This window comes from Notolabrus celidotus, chromosome 20, assembly GCF_009762535.1.
Source record: "Notolabrus celidotus isolate fNotCel1 chromosome 20, fNotCel1.pri, whole genome shotgun sequence".
NCBI classification, from domain to species: domain Eukaryota; kingdom Metazoa; phylum Chordata; class Actinopteri; order Labriformes; family Labridae; genus Notolabrus; species Notolabrus celidotus.
Genome location: NC_048291.1, coordinates 15,148,400 through 15,172,582, shown reverse-complemented (window position 1 = coordinate 15,172,582; position 24,183 = coordinate 15,148,400). Strand labels below are relative to the sequence as shown.

At 40.3% G+C, this 24,183-nt stretch overlaps 1 protein-coding gene across 1 annotated transcript in view; it reads left to right on the top strand.

Moving 5' to 3' along the window:
• tbcd (tubulin folding cofactor D) overlaps positions 1 to 18,248 on the top strand; it is a 30,410-nt gene extending 12,162 nt beyond the window's left edge. Inside the window, 35 exon segments of the mRNA XM_034711447.1 lie at positions 89 to 186; positions 189 to 247; positions 3,549 to 3,606; positions 3,698 to 3,727; positions 4,066 to 4,086; positions 4,088 to 4,152; positions 4,981 to 5,026; positions 5,028 to 5,062; positions 5,171 to 5,244; positions 5,386 to 5,503; positions 6,766 to 6,779; positions 6,782 to 6,825; positions 6,915 to 6,937; positions 7,015 to 7,046; positions 7,177 to 7,239; positions 7,329 to 7,370; positions 7,373 to 7,424; positions 7,572 to 7,654; positions 7,746 to 7,864; positions 7,953 to 8,044; positions 8,362 to 8,502; positions 9,228 to 9,311; positions 10,463 to 10,502; positions 10,504 to 10,564; positions 10,567 to 10,620; positions 10,709 to 10,848; positions 14,302 to 14,423; positions 16,964 to 17,041; positions 17,118 to 17,204; positions 17,295 to 17,382; positions 17,851 to 17,863; positions 17,866 to 17,959; positions 18,056 to 18,078; positions 18,081 to 18,138; positions 18,227 to 18,248. Of these exon segments, the coding sequence (XP_034567338.1) occupies positions 89 to 186; positions 189 to 247; positions 3,549 to 3,606; positions 3,698 to 3,727; positions 4,066 to 4,086; positions 4,088 to 4,152; positions 4,981 to 5,026; positions 5,028 to 5,062; positions 5,171 to 5,244; positions 5,386 to 5,503; positions 6,766 to 6,779; positions 6,782 to 6,825; positions 6,915 to 6,937; positions 7,015 to 7,046; positions 7,177 to 7,239; positions 7,329 to 7,370; positions 7,373 to 7,424; positions 7,572 to 7,654; positions 7,746 to 7,864; positions 7,953 to 8,044; positions 8,362 to 8,502; positions 9,228 to 9,311; positions 10,463 to 10,502; positions 10,504 to 10,564; positions 10,567 to 10,620; positions 10,709 to 10,848; positions 14,302 to 14,423; positions 16,964 to 17,041; positions 17,118 to 17,204; positions 17,295 to 17,382; positions 17,851 to 17,863; positions 17,866 to 17,959; positions 18,056 to 18,078; positions 18,081 to 18,138; positions 18,227 to 18,248 (2,273 nt within the window).
• Positions 18,249 to 24,183: the final 5,935 nt, after the last annotated feature.

The following is a 24,183-nucleotide window of genomic DNA, read 5'->3' as shown; positions in this document are numbered from 1 at the left end:
AATGAAACTTTTCCACAAGAGAATGCAAAGTATATGTAACGTGATTGTATCTTCTTGTCTCATCCATGTCTGTCTTTTCCCTTTCAGTTGTTGCCACTCATCATCAAATCCCTGACTTACGAGGAAAAGAGGGGAGCATGCAGCGTTGGCTCCAATGTGCGCGATGCTGCTTGCTACGTGTGCTGGGTGCTTTTGCTCGGGCCTATGAACCCGAAGAGCTTGAGCCTTTTGTCAACCAGATTTCCAGGTAACCTTTGTTCTCCTCCTCTTTTTTCTTCTTCCATAAAACCATCACACCAGATATATACAGTTCACAGTCAGAATACACTTTAATGAATGCGTCTTAATGTACAAGTGGTCAAAATGAAGGATTTTACTAATATCATGTCTGTTATAAGACTTTAAGAATCTTTTTTTTACTTGCTCTGGTTCCTAATTTTTGTTTATTCATGCTCACTATTTTTTTGTATTGTCAGCTACCATTCATAACATTATTGCACAAAAGTGTTACCATCAGTGGTATGCAAAATAACAAATATTCACATTTTACATATAAAAGGAATATAATGCAGCCCATCGTCCTGATACATGTCAGTTTTAGCACATCTGCATTGTATAGATCCTGCTCTGTATACAAAACATCCTGACTGCAGTTCAGATGACACAGTAAGAGCAAACAGTTCCTGTTCATATCGATATGATTTCCCTAACTTGCCTATTGTGAACGTGATTCTTATCATCATTTTGCATAGACCTGTGCAGTTTGCCTCTAAGCACATATTACCCGCCCAACATCTATCTTGCATGTCCGCACATACCAGCTGATAAACTCGTGTGCTGTTTTTGTTTTTATCTCTGTTTTGAAGTCAGCTACAGTATGCAAAGTGTAGATGAATGAATGTTTGCCATTTGAACGTGACTGTATCAAAAGACAATCCTCATTTGTTGTCTGACTTCAGAGGTGATAAGGAGCCCTGACAGTTCGTAATAATGACTAACATTTTTTTGGATATGTTTCCCTGTTAATGTTAGTCTTAGAAATCGTGCAGTATTGCATTACAGTTGATTTTCAAAGACTTCCCATATGTGATTTATGCACAGTTAGATGGATTTATAACCATCAGTAAGCATATTTTGGATCCACATGTGCTGACTGCAGAGGGACACTGAGATTCTCGTAATTATTTAAAAACTGTTGCACCTACAAACCTTACATTTTATATTTGTAGCACAATGGTTGAAGGCTCATATTGAAATCTGTGTGTTAAAGGGTTAAAAGCTAATGGCACCACTGTGAAATAAAAATCAAAAAAATAGATGCAAAAGTGAGTGGAAAATATGTAAGAAACACTGGACTTGCAATTGCCAGAAATGCTAGACATTGTTGACCTTTTAATGAACATTTCTTACTGCTCTGTTACACATGACAGTCGTCTACAGGTGTGAGGAAGGAGCAGCAATGCCTGTGATTGTCTGTGAGAGCAGAAGACAGATTCGTTTTTTATTTTATGGGTTGTTTCTATCAGAATGAGCTCTTCTAGCTCTAATATCCTCCTCTGTAGTGCCAGTATCACATTTCGGACCTGTTATGGTCTCTATTGTGTTTAAAACATTTTACTATAGTCTACACAGCTGTTTTGACAGGTTATAAATAATGCCAAATACAGAGAGAGTATTATGACTGGTGGTTGTACTCTCTTTACATTATCAGATATGAGAACACAGAGGAGTGCAACAGGGTGCACTTCTGAAGAGGCAAACAATGGCTTCTAATAAACCTGTCTCAGAATAGTCTCAATTAGTCCACAGGGGTAGCATGAAAAATCTGCCTATTTTAAATGTTTAGAAACCAACCCAAAAAAGAATTGAGTAACATTTATCTTGCAGCCGGTGCAGAGAAACTCGAGTGCAACACCGTCCAATGACGTGCCTTCAGTCTTTGTCAGTGGTAACGGTTTGCTGCCTCCCTGATCTCTGTTCTCTCTCTGTGCATGTACGGACCTGTGGCCTCTGACTGTGCAGACCAGCTCTGCAGTGTCAGTTTGTTCCCTTGCGACTACCGTTATCATCAGCAGTCGCGACAACACCCTCCCTTTCCCTAGCCTACGGATTGCCAGGTTTCGCCTGTTGCTGTAGGTTTCGGTCGCCGTTTGGCAGCAATGCTCAGACAAGCTGGTTCCTGCTCTTTTCATCACAGCCTGATGACACTGACAGAAACTCACTTTCTCAGTGTGGAACTTAGTGACTTGGGGGCACTCACACACTTGCACAAGTTACAGTTACACTGTTTGCCTATTAGATGGAGCAGCTTCAGATATAACTCAGAAACTCCCCCAGGGCATTTTATACAGAGTGCAGCCAGGCCTGTTTTTGTATCCAGTCCTTTAGGGCAGGGCAGATAGTAAAACTGAACTGGGGCAGTTACAAGGCTCAAGACCTGTATTTTGATGTTATACAGGCAAGGAACAGAGAGGAAAGCAAACAAGGCAGACAGCAGTGAGTCTTAGAGTGTCACTATGATGTACGAGCAGGATGGGCCACTACGTTAACAACCAGCATTCACACACTCACCCTCTCTGAGACCTGTAGAGGCAGTACAGGGTGGAGAGAGGCTGAGGTCAAAAAGGATCAGACACAGCTTCCAGTATTTAAAAGGAGTCATGCTTAATCATACTGTGGCTGCTTTTATGTGCTGTGCCAGGAACCCATGCACCGCAAACATAATCAGTTCTATAGGGGTGATTCAATCCAGCCGTTGACGTTATTTTAATTGGAGTAATTATTCACAACAAATTATGAAAAGGGCTGATGCATTGTATAGGTTATGTTACTGGTAAACTCGGCAAATATCTTGATAAGAGACGTGTGGCAATAATAAGTACATGACAATGTGTTTCATTTTTGGTTTAAGACTGTTGTTGGACATTGAAATCTTGATTTGATTTGTTTTTGACTTGTTTTGTCCTGAATTCAAGTTACTAATGCTTGATTATAAATGAACTCTTTATGAACTTCCCTTTGTAGTGTGATTTTTTTTTCCTGTATTTTTTTGTATTGACTGACCCTGACCTGAGATTTTTTCCAAAGACGGACCTGTTGGACAGTCTGTTGCTCAATTAAAACCCACAGACAATTTAAAGTGACAGTAAGCGCCCAGGATTTCTGTCACGCTACAACGTGCTGCAAAGACATTTTTAGCTGAATAGCCTTTTTCTGTTTTAGGTCATGTCAGTGTTACATTTAAGATCACCTTTCAGTATTTGTTTACTGAAAAATGTCAGGGGTAACTGCTTTGTTTTGTGTGTCTTTACCACTTATAATTATCTTTACATTAACACCCTTAAAATATCGAAAAGACAACTTTTGGGTGTGTTTTTTGCGGTTAAAGAGACCACATCGAGACAAGCAAAATGGGCTAATAGTGAACAGGTTTAAAAATGGAGTTCTATTCTTACAATTGTCAGTGAGGTAACTCCTTTTTCTTTTACACTCAGTAACATCACATTAAATGATCAAACTCTACTCAGACTTTATATTTCTCTCTACAGCGCTCTGCTCATTGCAACCGTCTTTGACCGAAATGTCAACTGCCGCAGAGCTGCCTCTGTAAGTTCCTCGGTCAACGTCCTGTGATTATTGGAATAAAGATGTACAATTACATGACAGATGCTAATTTTAATGTCTCATTTTGTCCTAGGCTGCCTTCCAGGAAAATGTAGGAAGACAGGTTGTGACCGCAGTATTGGCGACATGTGTTTAATGACTAACAGAATTACTGTGATTTGAAGTTTATAAGCTGCCAAATCTCTGGGCCTTGCTCAAACTTGCCTTGTTAGCAAAAGAGTTTTAAGCCAAGAAAAGTCACCAAGTAAGGCAACAAACCACAGACAAAGATTTGATTTATTAACATTAATGTCTATTAATGTCATGGCCTCATATTTCAATTGGGAACAAATAACTTATTAGACATGTCTTCAGATCTTTTGAATGAACCTGCAGTGACTTTGTTAATCAGTGTTCTGGAAATGTCTCACATATTGTTGTTGTTTGCTTCTGTCACAACAGGGGACATTTCCTCATGGCATAGGACATCTTAACGACAGCAGATTACTATGCTGTGGGGAATCTCAACAAGTGCTATCTGAACATTAGGTAAGAAACTGTGCATTGTACACATTTGTATTTTATAAGGTTCTGTATGACCACACTTCCATGCACACAACACCCAAGTGAGGCTGCAGATTCTTAAGACTGAGTGTCAAACAAATGCTTGCAAGGACTAACTAATGACTCCAACAGGTTGTCTTACTTTTTTTATGTTGCACTAAAAAAAAACACCTCTTCTTGATTTTCTTTATTTTAATACTCAGCTTTAATCAAATAATACTAGTCTTTGCAAATGATTATTTAAAAATAACTGTTGTTGATGTCACATCCAAATAAGCTCATAAAAACAGTTTAGAACAGGTTGCTATAAAACATGCAGTAAACTACATACAGTCAACTTGATACACTCTCTCGTGTAACCTGAATGTCTTCACCTGTTTTGACCTGAATAGGTGTTAGAACAGGATTGCAAATTAGCGCCTTCTAGAAACCTTTTGTGCATTTCATCATCACATTGCTTTTCCCCATGTATCTGTGTTCATCCCCCAAACAACTTACATAAAATGTGTTAGTATGCGAAGAGTGTGTTTTTCATTTAGTGGGATGAACCTGTGCACACTTTGTACACACATGTAGCACATAAGAGAAGTAATTTAAACACCTCCAGCTCTTTCAGGACAGGATTGTCATCACCAGCAGAGCAAACGTTCAAGCAGTTAAAATGAAGCTGCACCAAACACTGAAAAACTGACGTCAGATTTCTGAAATAGAATTCATCCCCACTTTCTAATGACTATGTAATCATCATGTCTTAGTTAAAATTCATTTTCTTTCTGAGCTCTTCAGCTGAACTTTCCCCCTTTTTCCTCAAAGTGTTTATGTAGCCAGTTTTCCGGAGTACACCAAGGCAATGATAGATTCATCTGATCATCATGAAGATTAACCACTGGGACGTGTAAGTACTCGTGTAGCTCTTATCTCATTAATCTCACCAGATATGATGGTACAATATTCCTAAGGTCACTTCTTTTACACAGTATTTGTCTTTGTGTATTTTTTGCAGGGCGATAAGAGAGCTCTCCTCTAAAGCGCTCCACAACCTGACGCCTCAAGCGCCTGATTACATGGCATCAACAGGTAAACAATGTCACCTTACCTGTTCCTCAGGCAGTGGAGAAAGTAGAGTGCTCATGAGAAATGCATGATGGTTAGAGATGAAACCTGTAATTATTGGTCTTGACTTGATACATCATGTTTTTTTCCTCTTGGCGTTTTAAGTGTTGCCACAGCTGTTGCCCATGGCGGTGGGCATCGACCTCCACGGTCGACATGGAGCCATCCTGGCATGTGCTGAGATTACGCATGCTCTGTATAAACTGGGCCTTCAGACCAACAGGTAGGGGCTTAGACAGTTAGTCTGGTTATTCAGTGAGGAAAAGATTTATTTGTACTTTACAGCTTCTGACTTACTAGTGGTACAAAGGAGCGTACATGTTGTCTGATAGGAACTACTGTAAATACTTTCTCTATAGAACATAAAACGATACCGACTTGTAGTTTAACTATCTGGGCATGTACAGCTCCATTGTTTACAATGTTGTCAGCACTGTCGCTACACATACTCAATCTTTCCTTATTTCCTTATTATCTAGTTCAAATTTGTGACTATTTTAAAAGTCATACACTGTCTGATTTTAAATTATTATTATATATTATTTATTCACTTTATTTTTTAATTTGTATTTATTATTAATTGATTATTGTGGATAATCTCATTATTTAATTAGTTATCAATTTGATTTGATCATCTTATTCAGGTTTTTTTTTACGGATTACCTCTCAGCATTTTAATAATTTATTCTGTTACTTTGCTGTATTTACTTTGAGTGTTGTATCTTAGTTTCTATTACTGGATTAATCCTTTCATTTTTCATTATCCTATTAATTTATTTTATTTTCAGGAGTTTAATTTCCTATCTTGAGTTTAAACATCTTATTTTTCCTTTTTTATTTTAGTGTTACTTCATTAAGATGTCATGATAGAGTTCCCTCAGTCCGTCAGAAACTTTATTGATTAAGTAATTAATTTATAATTTTATTTATATCATGTTCTTAATCTTGTATATTGATTGTGGGTTTAGGGTGGGGGGGATGGATTTAATTTATTCAATATATTTAATTGATTCTATTTCATTACTACTTCATTATTATTTTTATGTACAGCACTATGTGTTACAATATTGCTGTATGAAAAGTGCTTTACAAATAAAGTCTGATTGATTGATTGACTTACTGCACTGCATCACGGCTGAGCAGAGCAGAGTCCATACACATAAATACATGTGTAGCCTCCCCCACAAAATAAAGTCATTTCTATCCCATGTAGCTGCTTTTTTAGAATGTTTGCATAGTTCCAACAGTGCGGATTTGTTGCTCATAGGAAAATTCATCCTATCAGCCAATATTTTGGTAATCAGTAGACGAGTGCTGAATCCTTATCTGTATAACTGAACATAGAGGCACATAATATCAGCAGAAGATTGAGCCTCATTGGTTAAATTGCTGAACCACTCTCTGATGTAATCAGTGCTTCTGTTTCTAGTCTGTCATCGTGTGCAGAAACAAGTCTCACACAGTGACTCCTTTATTTCCCCACAGGGTTGTTGTGGACATGATTCTTCAGAATGTGTGGATGCATTAAAAAACATTCATCAGATGGTAGGTGTATCTTACGTTGTCAACAAGAAATGGGGAAATATAACTGTTGTCACAATGTTACTAATGTTCAAATGTTATAATACTTACAGCTGCATGACAGGAAACAGTACAGGTAGGACAGTTTTTTATTATCAGGGTCGTTCAAACATGAAAGTGTTTTGGCTCTTTAACAAAATTTGTTTTCTACAGGGGGTTTGGAGGAGAGCTGATGAGGCCGGCAAGTAAGTTCAAAAGCAGATGAGAAAACTGCTTTCACAATGAGTTGAACAAGCTGTTATACATGAGTGAATTGAAAAGTGTATCTATTTTCTTATAATTCAGTACAAGTCATCAGTTTGATCTTTTCCACAGTGTTCAGCCTCATAGAGAAGCTGTCCCTGTCCAAAATGCCTTTTAAGAACGAGCCTGTTATCAGTAAGTTCAACTGCTGCAGTGAGATCTTCTCGGTTTCTAATCATTCAATACCTAAATCAAATCTCTAATCCTGTGACTCTGTGTTCCAGCTGGATGGCAGTCTCTTATCGATGACACCATAAAGAACCTTCATTCATTTCTGGTGGTGTAAGGGACGCCATTATGGTAAGCTTGATCAGTCTCTTGTTTTTTAACTATGCTTCAGTTTAATCTGCTAATTCCACTCTAAAAAATGTTTCCTTCCATGCAAAAATAAAACACATTATGATATCAAAGCATAAAATCCTTCCTTTTACTTGTGTTTGCTGATCTTTATGCTCATGTGTCCACAGGTCGCAGCGGTTGTCCGCCCTGTCTGCTTTGTGTGAGGAGTACTACCAGGCCGAACCAGGCCAGGCTGACACACAAATGCAGGGTGAGTTCATTTTTTTATGACTTAATGTCTGAATTAGAAGTAACCTCTGCATGATACGACTCTACTTGTGTGTTTGTCTCCACCTGTGTAGATGTCCTGGTGTCTCAGTACATTGAAGGGCTGAAGAGCGGTCAGATGCTCACTCGTTGCGGATCTGCGCTCGCTCTCGGCTGTCTGCCAAGATTTATGATCCATAACAAACTGAAGCAGGTGGTGAGGAGGATGTGCACATTTTCTGGCCGTTGCACGTCTCACTTCCTCTGTATTATAACGTGTTTTGTCTGTGTTTCTGTGATAGATCCTTGAAGGTCTTCAGCAGATGTGCGCTGTCACCCAGAAGGAGGGAACTTTTACCGAGGCGAGGAGAGATGCAGTCAAAGCCATGGCTCAGTGAGTCTCCATGAATAATAAATCTCTTTTTTTGTGTGTGTGTGTTTTAAGGTTTGAACTTTGTCCCTAAAATTCCTGGTCTATTTTTTTATTCATGTTCCTTCCTTTCTGCTACCTCAGCATTGTTGTGTAGGCAGTAATGCTAAAATAAACACTTGGCTGACTATACCTGCAAGACCTGAATGACATGAATAGCTATTTCTAAATGGAGCTTTTTCACATTTCCTGAAATTACATTTTCAAAAAGTCATCCACATCATCCCATCCCGGGTCCCTCATTTGCGTCTTATTTATGATTTCCTCTTCTCTTCCATCAGGGTGTGTGAGAAGGCAGGTGTTTGCACCCACGGCTCCCCCGATTCTTCCCTTGGCTTTGAGAATGTGACCGAGGTGTACACCACTCTGCTCAACAGCATGAATGACTACACAACAGACAGCAGAGGGGATGTTGGGGCCTGGTGAGTTAACTATCTCAAGAAAACACTCACAGCTAACAAACACACACTTTTATTTTCCCTCAGGGTTAAGGAACGCTGCATTGCCTGAGGCCTCTGGTGTTTTTATGTCCCTGTTTGCTCGTGTCACTGGTAGCCCGGGGCCATGCTTACCGCCAGGAATGTCACCTGGCTTGTCACTTGGCCCCACGACATGGAATGTGCTGCTTCTTTCACACTGTCATGAAATCTCTTCCTTCCCCTCCCTCTTTCTCATGAATATTTTTTTCCTTATTCTTTGACATCCTTCTCTCTCCTGTTGTGTTTTTTAACTTTTGCACTTCACCTCCATTTTTTTCCATTTACACACGGGGACAAAGTTGTTTCTGTTTTTTTCATTGTGACAGATTTTATCTTTTATAACTCTCCCTTAAATGTTTGCCAAAAGGTCATGAATCCACGATTCAACTTGAGGCCTGTGCACCTGTGTTTGACTTTGAATGAATTACCTGACACACAAACATACTGCTCCCTGCAGCAATAGCAATAAACCTGCCAAATCTAGTGACACTTCTGTGCTGTCGACATGGTGGCATGCGTCCTTTTGTCGGTTCATGTTTGAGCTTGTACCTGTTTCTCAATCGTCAAGTTTGTCTTCAAGATAAATACTGTATATAAAGGTGGTTGTTGAGATTATGATAACCCAGGTTAATCTCTGTGTGTATTGATTCTTTCTGCCATGTTCTCAGGGTCAGAGAGGCAGCAATGACCAGTCTGATGGATTTGACTTTATTGGTGGCCAGCGGGGCTCCAGAGATCCTTTCACCTGAGCTGTGAGTAGCAAACAAAAACTATGTTTAACACTTACTCCTGCACTTTCTTTAAGCATGTTCCGTCCTTACTTTGTCTAACAATTATAAAAAAAAATCCACCCTGTGTCTCGTTTCACCAGCAGGAGACCGTAAGGTGTCAAACTTGTTGTTTGTTCATTGCCCTTTTCATCTTTTGTCTCCCGAGGTGTGGCCAGAATACCTGCGCCTAGATTAATCCAACTCAGATCATCAAGGTTTTGCAATGACTGTAGAGGGACGGGATCAAACATTTGTGTGACTGGTTGAAAAAAATGATGAAATCAAGGTAGAAATCAGCCTCTAGCTGTTGTCACGTATGAACTTTGGATAATTGCTGGAGAATCAGGTCTTTCAACATGAACGTGTCTGAGACGTTCATAAAAGCTCAGTTTGGTGTGGACGGATGGGGTGTTACCTGGGTAGGGTGTGTAGGAGGAGAAAGAGGACTTGTCTGTAATGACAACTGTTATTTCATTATGAATACAGCACGTTTTTGGGTGTATCAACTGTTTCTATAAAAATAGAAAAGCATTATACAGGCAGGCAGAAAGGAGGGCAGCTACCCTCCATGAAACTTCAGTGTTACATACTCACTCAAGCACACATTTTACAGCCTGTGCACCATGACGCTGGCAGTGAAATCTGTATAATTTCCTAATCAGCTGATTAAGGACACTTTTCTGAAGTGCAGTGCATATGTGAAAGGGGCTTTTCAGATCTGGAGCAAACTCAGGGTGGAGTAAAGTTAATCTAAAGATCAGTTGAGAACCACTAAGCATCGTGACAGGCTGCCTCCTTTTCCCATATTTTCTAGTGTATTTTTGGGCATGTCCAGGTTTTAGGAAACACCAAGGTGGATCCAAAACACCCTGGGGAAGTGTCATCTGGTCCTTGAAATGCTTTGGATCTGCTAGAAGGAACTGAGAATGTTTGTGAGAGGGATGTCTGGATGCTGCTTAAAGGTGTAGAAGAAAGTGAATGGATGAATGGATGAATGGATGTTGGTCAAGGAAGATGTAGATAAAATAGTGCTGAGTTGGTCTAATCAACAACGACAACATGTTGATCCCTGCATGGCTTTCTGACTTTCTAACCACTCGGCGTGTATTTTTTCCTCTGACTCTGCATCTCAGCGTGAAGCCTACCATGTGCTGCCTGGCCCAGCAAGCCGCAGGAGAAGATCGACCGCTACAGAGCCCACGCTGGAAACATCCTCCTCCGCCTCCTTCACAGCACAGACCTGCAGTACCTCACATCCCCCACAGAGAGGAGCTGCTGAGCATTTTCCCCTGTGTGAGTAACCCCGATCCTGAACCTGCTGCACAGCCAGCGCTGCTACAAGCTCTGACAGTTACTGACTGCTTTTTTGCTTTCTTCCAGTGACACCTTAACCAGTCTGAACTGGAACGCTCCATCCCAAGCCTACAAATACATCACCCAGCTGCTGAGACTGCCTCAGTATCAGCACCACACCCTGCTGGGCCTTACTGTGTCTGTGGGAGGGATCACAGAGTCAACGGTAGGTCATCTTTAATCGGAGGAATAGAACATTGTCAAATTAGATCAAAATATTAAACAGATGGGTGACAAGTTAAAAGAAATGCACAGACACTTACATACAGAACACAAGTGTCCCTGAGAGTCCTGATGGGTATGAATCATACGCTTTACAGTCACCAGATATTCTAATTCAATTGTAATTTTTCTATATTCATTCAAGTGTGGTATTTCAGTTTAATAGCACGACTATTCTCAGGTCATGAATTTGTAGTATTTACCCTCAAATCTTCCCCTCAGACTCACAAAGCTTCCACTTACATGTAGATTATTAATGCTTGTGCTTGAAATATAGGCTTACACAAAGAAATCAAAGGAGGCACTATAATGCAGAAAGTGGATTAACTGTGCAAACCATGCATGTGGGACACTCTGAAAGTGAAGCAAATGCCTGCACAGTGAGGCAGGGATCATTTCTGTATGCAGCACGGGGTTGTTACAAAAAAAACAACAACTTTGAGTAGAGCAGAAATCTGAGAGCAGATATTTTTTGAGTGAGCAGAAGCAGAGAGGGTGTAAGAATATGTGCTGAGACCATAACAAGTCTGGGCATCCAGCATCCAGCAAATTCATGCAGGTTTTGAATGTGCAGGGAGATTTTAGAGGGAGGAAGGTCCTTGAGCAAGACAGTGAACCCCAAATTGCTCCCGCTGTTGTTCAGCGATGTCTGAACGTGTACAAATGAGATTAGCTATTAATGATGGTCCCTACTAGGGCTGGGCGATAAAACGATAACGATAATTATCGTGATATTTTTTATTAAAACCTTGATATATTTGAACCTGTAATTACACCCCCCAACCACTGGAAAGGGACGAGACGCTAGTGTGTCTGAAAAGCTAGTTCCCACCCAACACTAAACAGAAGAAGAAGTGGGCATGGAACAGCCAATAAGACGTTTGGAGCGGAATGTAAACACAGCTGAAAGGTGCGACAGAGACACTGAAGAAAACGCAAAACCTACTAGCTCAAAGTAGAGTGAAAACAGGCTTGACAAGAAAGGCCACTAAACTTCATTAGTTAAGATATTTTTGCTATTTACTAGACTACTAAATCCCAGAGACAAGCTCACAAACCGTCTGGTTTCTTCAACTTTCACACAGGAAAAAAAAAATCTGCATTTAAAATGATATGAAAGAATGATTTGAAATTTATTGTGAAAATTATTGATATTGACTGATGTGAAAAAAGTTATCGTGATAACATCTTTCTCAATATCGCCCAGCTCTAGTCCCTACTATATAGCAGCCTCTACCATCAGTGAGTGAATGGGTGAATGTGACGAGTAGTGTAAAAGCGCTTTGAGTGGTCAGAAAGACTAGAAAAGCGCTATATAAGTTAAGTCTATTCACCGATTACCTTATAAAAGAAGCATAGACATAACCTCATACAAAGATGATCAGTTAGAAACAGACAACAGTTTAAAAGTCATGTTGAAACAAAGTCAGGTGCAATCAGAGGTGAAGAAGTTTACAACTAAGGATGCAGAGCTAAAAGCAGATCTTCCAAGCTCAGAATGAATTCCAGGAACCTGGAGCTTGGGCCTATCATTAGACCTGGTGTGATGTGCTCCAGAGGACCAGACCAGCAAGGAGGAAATATAAGAGGGTAGCATCCCAATAAGCGCTTGGTGATAAGCACACACACGTGCAAATCATTTTGTTCAGATAGAAAATTAAGTTAGAGTCTTAAACTCAAAGACAACAAAATAAAAATAAAAATAATCAAATTATGAAACAACTGGGAGAATTTATAATAGAGATGTTTTAAATCCCACCAGTGGTTTAGTAGAAATATATAATCCATTCACCTCATAAGGTTGCAAATGAGGTGTTCATAAAAGAAATGAAGGTTAAAATATAGATGCTTAAATGCAGTGTGCATGAAGTTTAGTCAGAGCTGTAATTGATTTCAGCATGTTATTCCCCCTAACTATGTTGTTTCAACCTTTCACTCCTGGCATGTAAATATAGATCTCCTCAAAATGACTAATAGTGGTGAACTTATAGGATGGATGGATGGTGGTTAGTCCTGCTGCCAGTAATCACAAAGTCAGCTCTAGGTTGTTGTTATTGCAACAATAAAGTCGGCCAACAGGGGGAGCCGTGTGTCTGAAGTAGTCCATCCTCTGGACTACAATGCCTTACTGTTTTCAGAGGATCTGACTTTCTATGAATTCTTAAATGACAGGTATCAGGTTGTGTTGTTGATCTTCACTCTGTCCCTGCTGATAACGCTGCGATGACCTCCTGAGCTTGAAATATTGATCCAGATGTATCCAGAGAGAATTGATCTTCTGGCTCCCTCGTGGTGTTTTCCCATCAGTTGCAGCTTTTTAACCCAGTGCTGAATAACAGCTTTAAAGCGTGTCCGCTGAGTTCCCCTTCTGACCCCTCGCACACCATCACTGAGGAGGCTCATCTGAGGCCCCTAAATGGGGCTTATCAAGTTCTCCCTCCACCTCCTCCTCCTCCTCCTCCTCTAGTTTGACCTGCTAAAACCAATCACTTGTAAGTGATCCTGCTCACAAAGTTTTATGATAGCTAGGTTATTCTTAACATTCACTGTTTGTGGATATAGTCAAAGAAAAATAAGTTGAACGCCTGTAACAGCAGTGAAATCAGTAAAGTTGGAATCATCTGCCAGTTGAGGCTGTAAACATATTCCCTCAGAGACGATCTGGCTCTGGTTTTGCTTTTACCTCCTGCTCTTTTAGCCTCAGAGACGTGACGGACTGATATGTTTGTACAGGGTTGAATGCGGGAAACGGAGCCAGCACTGCATCGATACACCGGCCAAGATTACCATTCTCACACCACAGGCACATATTCACACAGGCCAGAGAGAGATGAAGCATCCGCTAACTTTCCAGGAGCTGCACTGAAGGCCAGCCAGGATGTAGAGAGACCAGAGCCAAAGAGCAAAACCGTTAGACTCTAAAAACGGAGAAGAATAACTTTTTAAGAGGACATGTATCACATGAGTTTAACCCTAGGTAGTTCACCGTACATTTCATAAAATGTAACCATAAAGAGACACTTTTAAACACTTGTGTTGTATTGAAGTTTGGATGATAAACCAAACACAAGGTTTCCATGTAACTTTGTTTATCTCATGTACATTGTGTTGCTATGACGCAAGTGCCAAGGTTGCTCCTGCAGTCAGATGAAATCATCCGTTCTGCAGTTTATCTTTCCACGGCCCCACAAGTTTACACTGATGCATTTAATATCACACTGTTTATTGTTAAAATACTTGAGCCATGTCAGATGTGTTTAAATTCACTCCACCTTTGCATCTGTTTTATGGTTCCATCTCCTGAAAGACTCCTTTTTGTGTTGTTGTGTTACAGTAAATACAACACTCAGCTTCTCCTGCTCCACGGTAACTGTTCCTCTCTACTGCTCTCTTTCAGGTGCACTTTTCTTCACAGTGGTTGTTCGACTATCTGAGAGGGGTTCAACGTGACAGTGAAGCACTTTCACAGTTTGGAGATTCCTTGCTGAGTGTCCTCAGAGACAACCTCCGCAACGACAGGTACCCGGATCAGAAATCAGAAATACTTTATTTTTCATGGAGGGAAATTCAGTCATCAAAGAAGATATAAACTAAGAAAAAACACTGAATATAAATAAATGATACATATAGAAAGAGTTTTTTGAGTCAGGCTCTAACCTGACAGTCTCTCTAACTCCACGTCATTTCTCCAAACACGTGCTTGGAGAAATGACTTACGATACGATGTCCTTTATTGTCCCCGTAGTGAAATTTGTCTTTGACATCAGGGCTGAACATGTTACCTGCTCTTAAAAAAAAATCACCACAATGACACAAGAACACACATAAATAAAAAGGAAAAAAAAAGAAAAATACAATAAATAATATACATTCATACATCACACAGCATACTCTTAAAGAGAGAGCACTATAACACTGCCCCAACCGTAACAGGCTATTTACTATTTAATAAAATTCTAATAGAGGTTGGCACAAAGGAGTTTTTAAAACGATTCAATTTTTACTTGGGGACTCTGTACCGTCTTCCAGACGGTTAAAGTTCACACTCAGAGTAAAGGATGTGCAATGGATCCACAAGTATTCTCTGAGCCTGCCCAAGAACCAACTGCTCATAATGGCCTGTAGGGAAGGGTTGCCAGCCTTCCAATGACCTTCATGGCAGTCTGCACCAGGCCAGAGAGTTTGGTTATGAGCTGAACAGAGAGGTTACCATACCATGCTGTCATCCCCTACCTGATGATACTCTCCAGTACATGAAGTAGGCTTTATCTCAAGGATTAATTGAGATGCTTGAACAAATTAACTTTTGTTTTATTTGTTGCAAGCATACTGTACCAGGGATGCTGCGATCAGGTTTTTGTGCTGCCGATTCCTATACCGATCAGCCATGAGTGCCGATCACTGCCGATCACCGATACCGATCACATGGATTTTCTGTACATTTTTCAATTTAGTTATGGTGAGTGCTACATCATCTGGGAAAAAAGGAACTATAAAATCACCTTAATTTAGAAAAAAACGTCTTTTACTACTTCTTCAAGAGAAAAAATACACAAAAAAAACCCTTGCAGGCACAATGCAGCAACTATTCAGTCAAAAGGACAACTGAAAGACACTTAAATGTACCTGCTATCAGTAAAACAATCTTTAACAGATTGGAAACATTAAGGCTCTCAACAGGCTAAATAGTGCAGAAAGTCAAATAAATAAAAGACAATATGTCTCACAAGTTTGTCTTTCTGAATATGCCATGTTTGAACTCGTGAAACTTACAGAGAATGAGATTCCTTCTTTAGGGAGACGTTCGATGTGAGAGTACACTGTCTGGTGGAGCTCTGGCAGCGCTACGTCTCTATGAATTATTACGTCCCGGTGGCACGTAGCGGGGCTCCAAGTGAGAGAGCAGTCGGCGGAACCGGTGTCTTCCACCACTGAGAAAGGCTCATCTAGCCCAAATCAATTATTTTTCGGTTTATTTGCCTAGCCTTCTGACTGTCACGCTCATACAGGCGAGTGTTGCCACTGTGGGCTGTGTTAGCTGCCGTCTGACTGATGATGCTCCGGCTGTCTTCTTTCATCCACTGCCGTGAGCCTCAAAACTCACCATACTCCACCAAGTGTTTGCTCTTTAAATGTCTTATAAATTGGTTGTGTTGAGGCTTTTTTAACGTGCTTCCCCTGCGAGGTATTTTTTCGTCGCATGTGTTGCAGGATGCAAACTTTACATCACTCTCACAGACTGTATAAAAGTTCCACACGGCAGACATGTTTGTTGTGGTTTGCTGCAGTGTGAAGGAAAGGGGGAGGGGGCACATTACACACAGGTCCTCTTCGGGCTGCAGGCTGCAGGCTGCAAAGTATGATCGGCAATGAAAGGCATTGATCGGCATACGCCGATCACATACTTTTTCACATAAATTGGCCGATAATGATCGGTGGCCGATCGATCGGAGCATCCCTATACTGTACGTTGAGAAAACATGACCCTTTCTAGTTACAGCAGGGACTGACTCCACTTTTTGCACAGGAAGTCAGATGTATAATAGTCTTTAGAAAATAGGCATTTTCTCAATATGGTATGATATCCAAAGTAGTTTCAGGCTTCAAAACAACATGGTCAATTAGTTGGTTATTGTCCCATTTAGAGTCAATTAGACCTTAAAACTGGTTGCTTCTTAATCTGACTATTGACTCTGCTGCTTCAATGGTAATGTGTCATTTCGTATCCTAATATCAGAATAGCAATAAGTAAAGTTTGGCTCTAAAAGAGCCTCAAATCAGGAGTCCCTGATCCGATTTGGGATGTCACAGTAGCTAGGTCTTCTATTATTACACACACTCTGGTTGCAGTACTTCATTCTCTTTGATGCTGAGCTTTGTTTACATTTTATTCACTATTCTGAATGCATTATGATCTTTTAGTAAATCTAGCCCGATTCAATTATTTTTCGGTTTATTTGCCTAGCCTTCTGACTGTGTCACGCTCATACAGGCGAGTGTTGCCACTGTGGGCTGTGTTAGCTGATATTTGTGACAGCTTGTTTTTGTCTTTTTTCCAGGGTGTCCATTCCTTTCCTTAAGATGCTCAATCAGATGCTCGCTAACAGCTGCTTTGAAATCTTCACCACACAAGAGAAGTAAGTATTCCTCCAGCTTTATAAAAAGAAGGGTGATACCTGTAGACGCTGACGTTTTTTTTTTCTGTTTTCATAGTCATCCGTTCTGTGTGGAACTTTTGACTCTTTGCAAAGAGTCCAAGAAGGCCAAAGATATTTCCAAGCTGCAGGCCTGTATATCTGTGTAAGTCTTCAACTCACTGAGTGCACATTTAATACTGCACTGAGGCAGAAAACACCATCTGTGCTGACTGTGTTGTTTGGTGTTTTGTAGCTGTTGTGGGCTGATCCAGTTCCAGGGGGAAGTGAGGAAGAAAGTTCTGTCCCAGCTGCTGATGCTGCTCTGCCATTCATTCCCAATTGTAAGTCCAGCAGAGAGGAATACTCAGCCATGTGTCAAGATTCTGACAGTCTGTCACTCATCATTACAGAACACAGGCGTCCTTTTTTGGTACAAAATTCACACTTCTCAAAAACTCTTCAGAATGCTAAAATTGCATACCATACTTTGTTATATTATTAACAAAGACCCAACATCAAGACAGGATAAGATCCAGTCCATCATACAGACAGGACTCAGTCTGATCTCATCTCAATCCACCATGAGCAGAGCACTTTGAAGCATTCAGCAAGTTGCAGTGGCAAGGAAAAACTTCCTTAACAGGCAGAAACCTTGAGCAGAACCAGACTCAATGGCAGTATCTGTTGATTGGTTGGTCAAGCATTTAAGTCCTAAAAAATGTACCAACAACAGAATGTATTAAGTAGATAACATAACTGCTTACATGATCAAGTAAGAGAAACTAAGCTATTCCCTTCTTCAACTACAGATCAGGAAGACCACGGCAGCCAGATGTACGAGATGCTGCTGTACTACGATGATGTTATAGATCCTGAAGTGTTGGATGATGTCACCCCATGCTAAGTGGACCCTAACTGGTCAGTCTCTTATCTGATTGAGTTTTAATACTTTACCTTTGTACAGTACCTCTGGTATGTGTGTGTCATGCTGCCTTATTCTGTTTTCACCTCCAGGGAGAGCGACCTTGTAACCGTACGAACCACAGGAACCAGCTTTGTGATATGTTGGGAGTCGCCAGGCCCAGATGGTTGCAAAGGTACGTGAGGATTTCTGTTAGAAGACACAGCTGACTTTATTGCCACCTTGTTGGACATCTTAACATCACTACTCTCTTTGATCCTCAGAATGCCGTTCCCAGTCTCCTGATCACCTGCGGCAGAAACCAAAACGAATAGAAATGCTGATGACGTTTGCGGGAATATGCTAGACTGGACTGCGAGGGCCACTTGCCTGAAGTTGCCTAATATCAGTTTATCAGCAACAAGTCATGTAACCAAATAACGCATTTCATAAAGAAGTTGTGGTGCAGGATGCTGCATGTTGTGAAAGCTTGAATTAAAGTAAGCTTTTAATAAAAGCACTAATGTACTTATAAGAAACAGCCAACAATCAACTGAGTTGTCACATTTGATGTGAAACACGTGAAGGGGAACATATTTTGGAATGGAAATAACTCAATGACATGAATCAGTATGAAAAAGTCCCCGGCACCATGAATCTATTTAGAGTTTCAAACAAGTTTCAGTATGAAAGCATAAATGGTTAGAGAGAGATCGACTTTTGAGTGGGTTAAAGGTTTTTCTTATTATTGATGAGTTTACTACATCAAAGTAAGCAGTTGCTAGAATGTATGAAACAAATGGAGCATTTTGATGTTTTACTTGAGTTTCTGGATGAAAGTATAATTGAATACATGTGAGTTGTAAATGCTTTAAAAAGGGTGATAATGTTAAAATTAATAAGTAACAGTTTGTCAAGTTTCCTGAATATATTTTGAATATATGAAAGGTATAAATATATGAGGATAAATCTGAATCTGCATCTCCTCGAATAAACAAATTGAGCATATGTTCTGAATTTATCAGCATCTGGGAGTTTAACATGGCAATAAATGGACAAAAACATCACTCATTTCTTTGTTATTGGTATTTAAAGTTGATGCATGTTGGTCAGTCACTTTTACCCATTTTGTTAACAATGGCAGTCATTCAGTTCGAACCAGATGAAAGTGTGAACTTGAAATAATCAGCTGTTAACTGAATATTTAGTTTCATTTGGTCCCTTTAGTAATTACAACCCCCCCAAACTCAAAGCATCCCAAAACACGTAAAACTATTTTGCTTTAGTTTTGTGTGCAAGAAGTCTTCTTACTTGTCCCATTCAGGTCAGAGTCTCGAAAAGTTTTAGCAAGGTTGTTTACCTGTAACCTGTACCTGGAACTACTTAGATAGGTGTAACTGAAACTATTGTTTGCTTACACTCCGGGGAAACACTCTCCATGTAGCTGTTTTGGCACCAACCGTGGAATCACTGGGGTCCTGCAGCCTCTTGGGTCTCATGCAGACCTACTTTTTCTGCATCACTGGAGGTGCCAGGAACTGGAGGATTCCCAGGTCTGATAGCGGAGCCTCCCTGGTTGTGGAACAGAGCCTGTTGTGTCACCACTGGACCAGACTTTCTTCCTCTGAGCGTAAGAGTGGTCACATTGTTTAAGCCAACTTCCTTGTCTCACACTGGCACAGACACAATTGGAGCTTTCTTAAAGAATCTAGTGGTTGTGTGTAATACGCTGCAGATATTCTGTCCACTAGTAATCACTTTATTGCATTATTTTGTGTCATGATTTGTTTAACTAGGTTCAAAATTTCCCAATGATCATCATAAAATTGGGTACAACAATGGGATTTCATTGTTCATCACATGTGTTTGGCATGTGCAGGCTACAGAATCCTCAGCAACATCTGGTCATTATAGCTTGGTTTCTCTTTTTACAAACACAATGCAACTGACCTGTCAACTAAAACTCAACAAACAAGGATCTCTTGGTTTTATTTTTCCCTTGATTTCATTTGTTTTCTTCATATGGAACTAGAAATTGACACAAAATCATACCAATATGATAAAGCAGACCGTGTTATCGTGCATGGTGTCAATTAGTTTCAATGCTGCAGATGTACTTGGCTAATCAGAGAATGTGAAACAACTTTGAGGTAATTTAAATTTGAAGCCACATTTTGTCATGCTTCTTGAAGTATATAAATTAGTTATAAAGAAGACAGTGATAATAAGTTAACAAATAACTTTACAAGACTCCGTTGTGTCTAAGAAAAATATATCCATCAATGCTCACATTGTTATTTGTCTTATTTCCATCTTGCTCTATAACTGCTGAAGCAGTACCTCTGACGAGTGGCTTTGCTGGCCTCTCACCATGCTCATTAACAAGTCCACATTCACTCTTACCCTCCATGGGTGTTGTTGAATTTGTCTGGGTAGCCCAATATTGCTGCAGCCCATAATTCGACTTTAATTAATTCCCAGCCAGATGGAAATTCCTGTAGTTTCTAATGAAAGAATTGGTGTGTTTTCTCCCAAGGCGGATTGATGGTGAAGTGAGCAGCTTTGCTACAGTGCTCGGGGTAGAGAGGAATGCTAATAATTCTTAAAGGCTTACAGTTCGTCGGCAGTAGCCATGGCAATTCCTCACCTACAATGGTGGCCTTTTAGAGGATTGGAGAGGGAAGGGGGGCTGCTCCTTCATTGACTAAGTTTGGTGTGATATTGGGAAAGACCTCTTTGCACTTTGCACTGTTCTGGTTATTATGAGATTAAGTGGTACCCACAGCAGTTTGCTCAAGTGAGCCATCATGGACGGGAAGAGAGAGAGGACCGTGTGAAGAATATACTGCCTTCATATGTCCTTAAGGTCCTCAGTAAAGACTCTTCAAAATACACAGTAATAACTATGGGATAGCTTATTTTCTCTTTCAGAACACAGCCGATTATACAAGTTTGAGGGCTCATGATTTTGATTATAGCTCATCCTTTATTTTGTGCAACATGTCATCAGGCCTGCCGGACGACATGTGAGTGCTTGTGCACTCTTACCACAAATGAATTCAGGCTCTGTGTGAGAGCTTTCTGCTGTTATTGCTTAAGAAAAAAACACAGTGTGTTTCCAATTTGCCTCATGACCCACTGATTGGTATCAACATCACAGAAGCATACATAATGAATATCACTTCCCCCTTACACAATCAATGACTCATCTGTGGCTGTGGACACACAGGCCAATAGTACAGTAAAAGGCCTCCAGATAAGCCTCTGTTTATTTGTGCTTTATATTTAATTCTTATAAAGAAGTGTGGGGTAAAATGATCCCAAGAGGCCTCCAGAATACACTCAGAGGACAAGAAGACATTACGATTAGAAATATTGACTTCTTTTAAAGCCCTGAGAGGATTTTTTAATTGGTTATGAAATGATAAGTGATGCCACTTAATGGCCCATGATGGCAAATGAGATTATCAGCGACAACACTCACTATGTCTATAAGGTAATTTAATGCATGTGACTGCTGACACAGGGTAGGTGTCAAGCAAGAGGAGAAACAGCATAATGAAGAAGCAGCCTTTAATCTTTGGACCATAAATATAACATTATGACAACCTGCAAATAAACACTTATCTTAACCCTGGTAGGTTGGCTATCAACTGCTGCAGATGTAAGGTCAACTTTACCACATCATTTATTGAATTCTAAAGACCTCCAACCCAAACACTGATAACGGACTAAGTGCATGCTCTGTCCAAATATTTTTAGCGCTCTACTGCCTACGCTGCTGTCAGGTAGCTTATTTATTTCTGCTCTATTGACAATAACAACATGTTTGCTTCCGCCTGCAGCACTCTGTTCAACTGTTCAGTTGAGTGACTTCCAAAAGAGACTGAAATACGACCAGAACCAAGGAACACCTTTTTGAACCAGAGCGCAGACAGGATGAGCAAGACTCAACTGCTGACTGGAGAGCAGGAGAGATCCCAAGTTACCTGATGGCGCAGGTGTGTAAACTTTGAGACCATGGCACTTGGTAACAACAGTATTTTGCAACCTTTCTGAATCAGAGGAATCTAAACAGCTGCTATCTGCATCACTCAGCATCCTGGGTTCCCTGCCTGACTAAACACCCACTTTCTTCAATTTTCAGAGGTTAAATCAGAAAACTAGAAAAGCCGTATGGACGTGCATCCTCAGAATAAGTTTTTTTCTCCCATTCTTTCATTCCATAATGACACAACCCATGGTGCATAGGCTATGTTTACTTTATCAAAATACTCTGTGTTGGCTGTTGAAGGGAAAGCTTGAGCTGAAATAACAAACTCCACCCCAGTACTGTCAACATTGTTATCTACAGCTGACATGCACAAATATCACATTTCAGAATATATACAGTACTGGGCAAAAGTCAAGTTGACTTGAGCATCATAGACTATTAGCTGATCAGTGTGCTGCAGGCAAAGGAACACGACTGTATTGCGTCTGCAAATATCAACAAATTAGCTTTTAGGCGGCAAGGTAAAGCGCTGAAGAACATCCAAATAGAATGAACACTTACTTATACACTTACACATTGTTTTGGTCAGAGGTCCTTAGAATGAGCCGCATTAAGTAGTAGAGTTGACCCTGCCTGCAGCAGTTGATAGCCTAGCTTCTGTTACAGTTCTCCCGTTGGTTTTCAACAGAGGGGTGGAGCTAACTGGAATCCTTTTTTACAGTAAGTATTCACACTGAGGGCTGCATTGACTTTTTTGTGTGTGCAAGAATCACTACCTACACGTGTATGAGACAATATCAGCAAATGGATATGACATACTGCTTTGTCCACTGGGGGCACCAAAATCAACAGAAACCTACAATTTCACATTGGAGCTTAATTCAAAGTTGTCATTCTTCAAGGCAGATATGTTTTGTTTGAATCTGGTATCATGAAACATGCCATTGTACACAAAGATAGCAATAAAATATGTGCTAATAACATTGCCTCAAAACAGATCTGTGAATAAGTGCAGCAGTTTGGTATTCAAGCAGATGATAACTGTCTTTGAAACATGCCAAAGAAGAACCACACATTACAACAGACTTCTTTTACCCAGTAAACATTAAGAAGTACTTTTGAAATGCAATTAAACTGAACAGATCAATGTTCTAAGCTTCACTTCGTGCTGTAAGCTTTAACTTTTACTCATTTCTGCTTTGCCCTGAGATGGAGCTATTGTCTTGCTGAGACCGTTTATTATCCCCAGGTGTGACTCCTGCAGGGACTTCTTGTTAATGGTTACAACCCCCCTGCAGCTTGTTAGTCATGTTCATTAGTAGAGCTCAGGCCTCAATTGCCCTAAATGTATGAAGGGGGTAGTACTTTGGTGCAGCTGTTACAACTAGATCGGCTGTGGGTTCAAGACTCCTTACAGCCCTCCACATGAATGATGACTCTTTTGTTTTTGTGCATGGTTGTAATTTTTGCTACTCAAGACCTGTGTGTAATGTTTAGGTAAGAACAGCAGCAGACACGCTCAGACACGTCTTCTCCTCTTTAAGGATGTAAGTCTGGAGACTTAGCTGTACAAAGATCAAGTCCAGCGCTCAAGAAAAGCTTGCACTGAAGATGAGTGTAAGAAGAAAAAGCCGCTCAGTCTGTTGCCAAAGCTCTGGATGTCGTTGATCTTTAGGATATTGCCAAACAAATGTGAGGTAAAAATGACTGAATAAGATAATATACGACTGATAGAAATAGCAGAGATACGATAATTATATGATTGATAGAAATAGCCGCGATGCTGTAATTATGAATATGACAGCTGATGCGGTCTCCCTCCAGGAAACCACTGTCTTTATATGTTCCCAAAAAGCCATAATCAGCAGCACACCAGGCATGCGCTCTCTGCCCAGGAAATTACCACTTGGGTTAGAATCATAGTCATTTGGAAATGGAGGCAGCTGGGTAAGGTTTGGGGAATGTGGGTTAATTGCTAAGCCTGTGTCCTTTTCAGTGACCACGGGTTAATGGGCAGTGTGTTTTTATATCAGCAGCACACACAGATGCATGCTGATAATTTGGCTAATTGAATGGAAAGGTCACAATCTGCTGTTGACCTCTCAAAGACTGCTATTGCTCTTCATTTCCTATGGGACAGCTGGACACTTTTGTAATAAGAGCTTGCAGCTTCTAGAGAGCATGCTTTTATTGTTGGCGGATTCTGACAGATTCCACATCAGCCATTCATTTCACAATATTTTCACA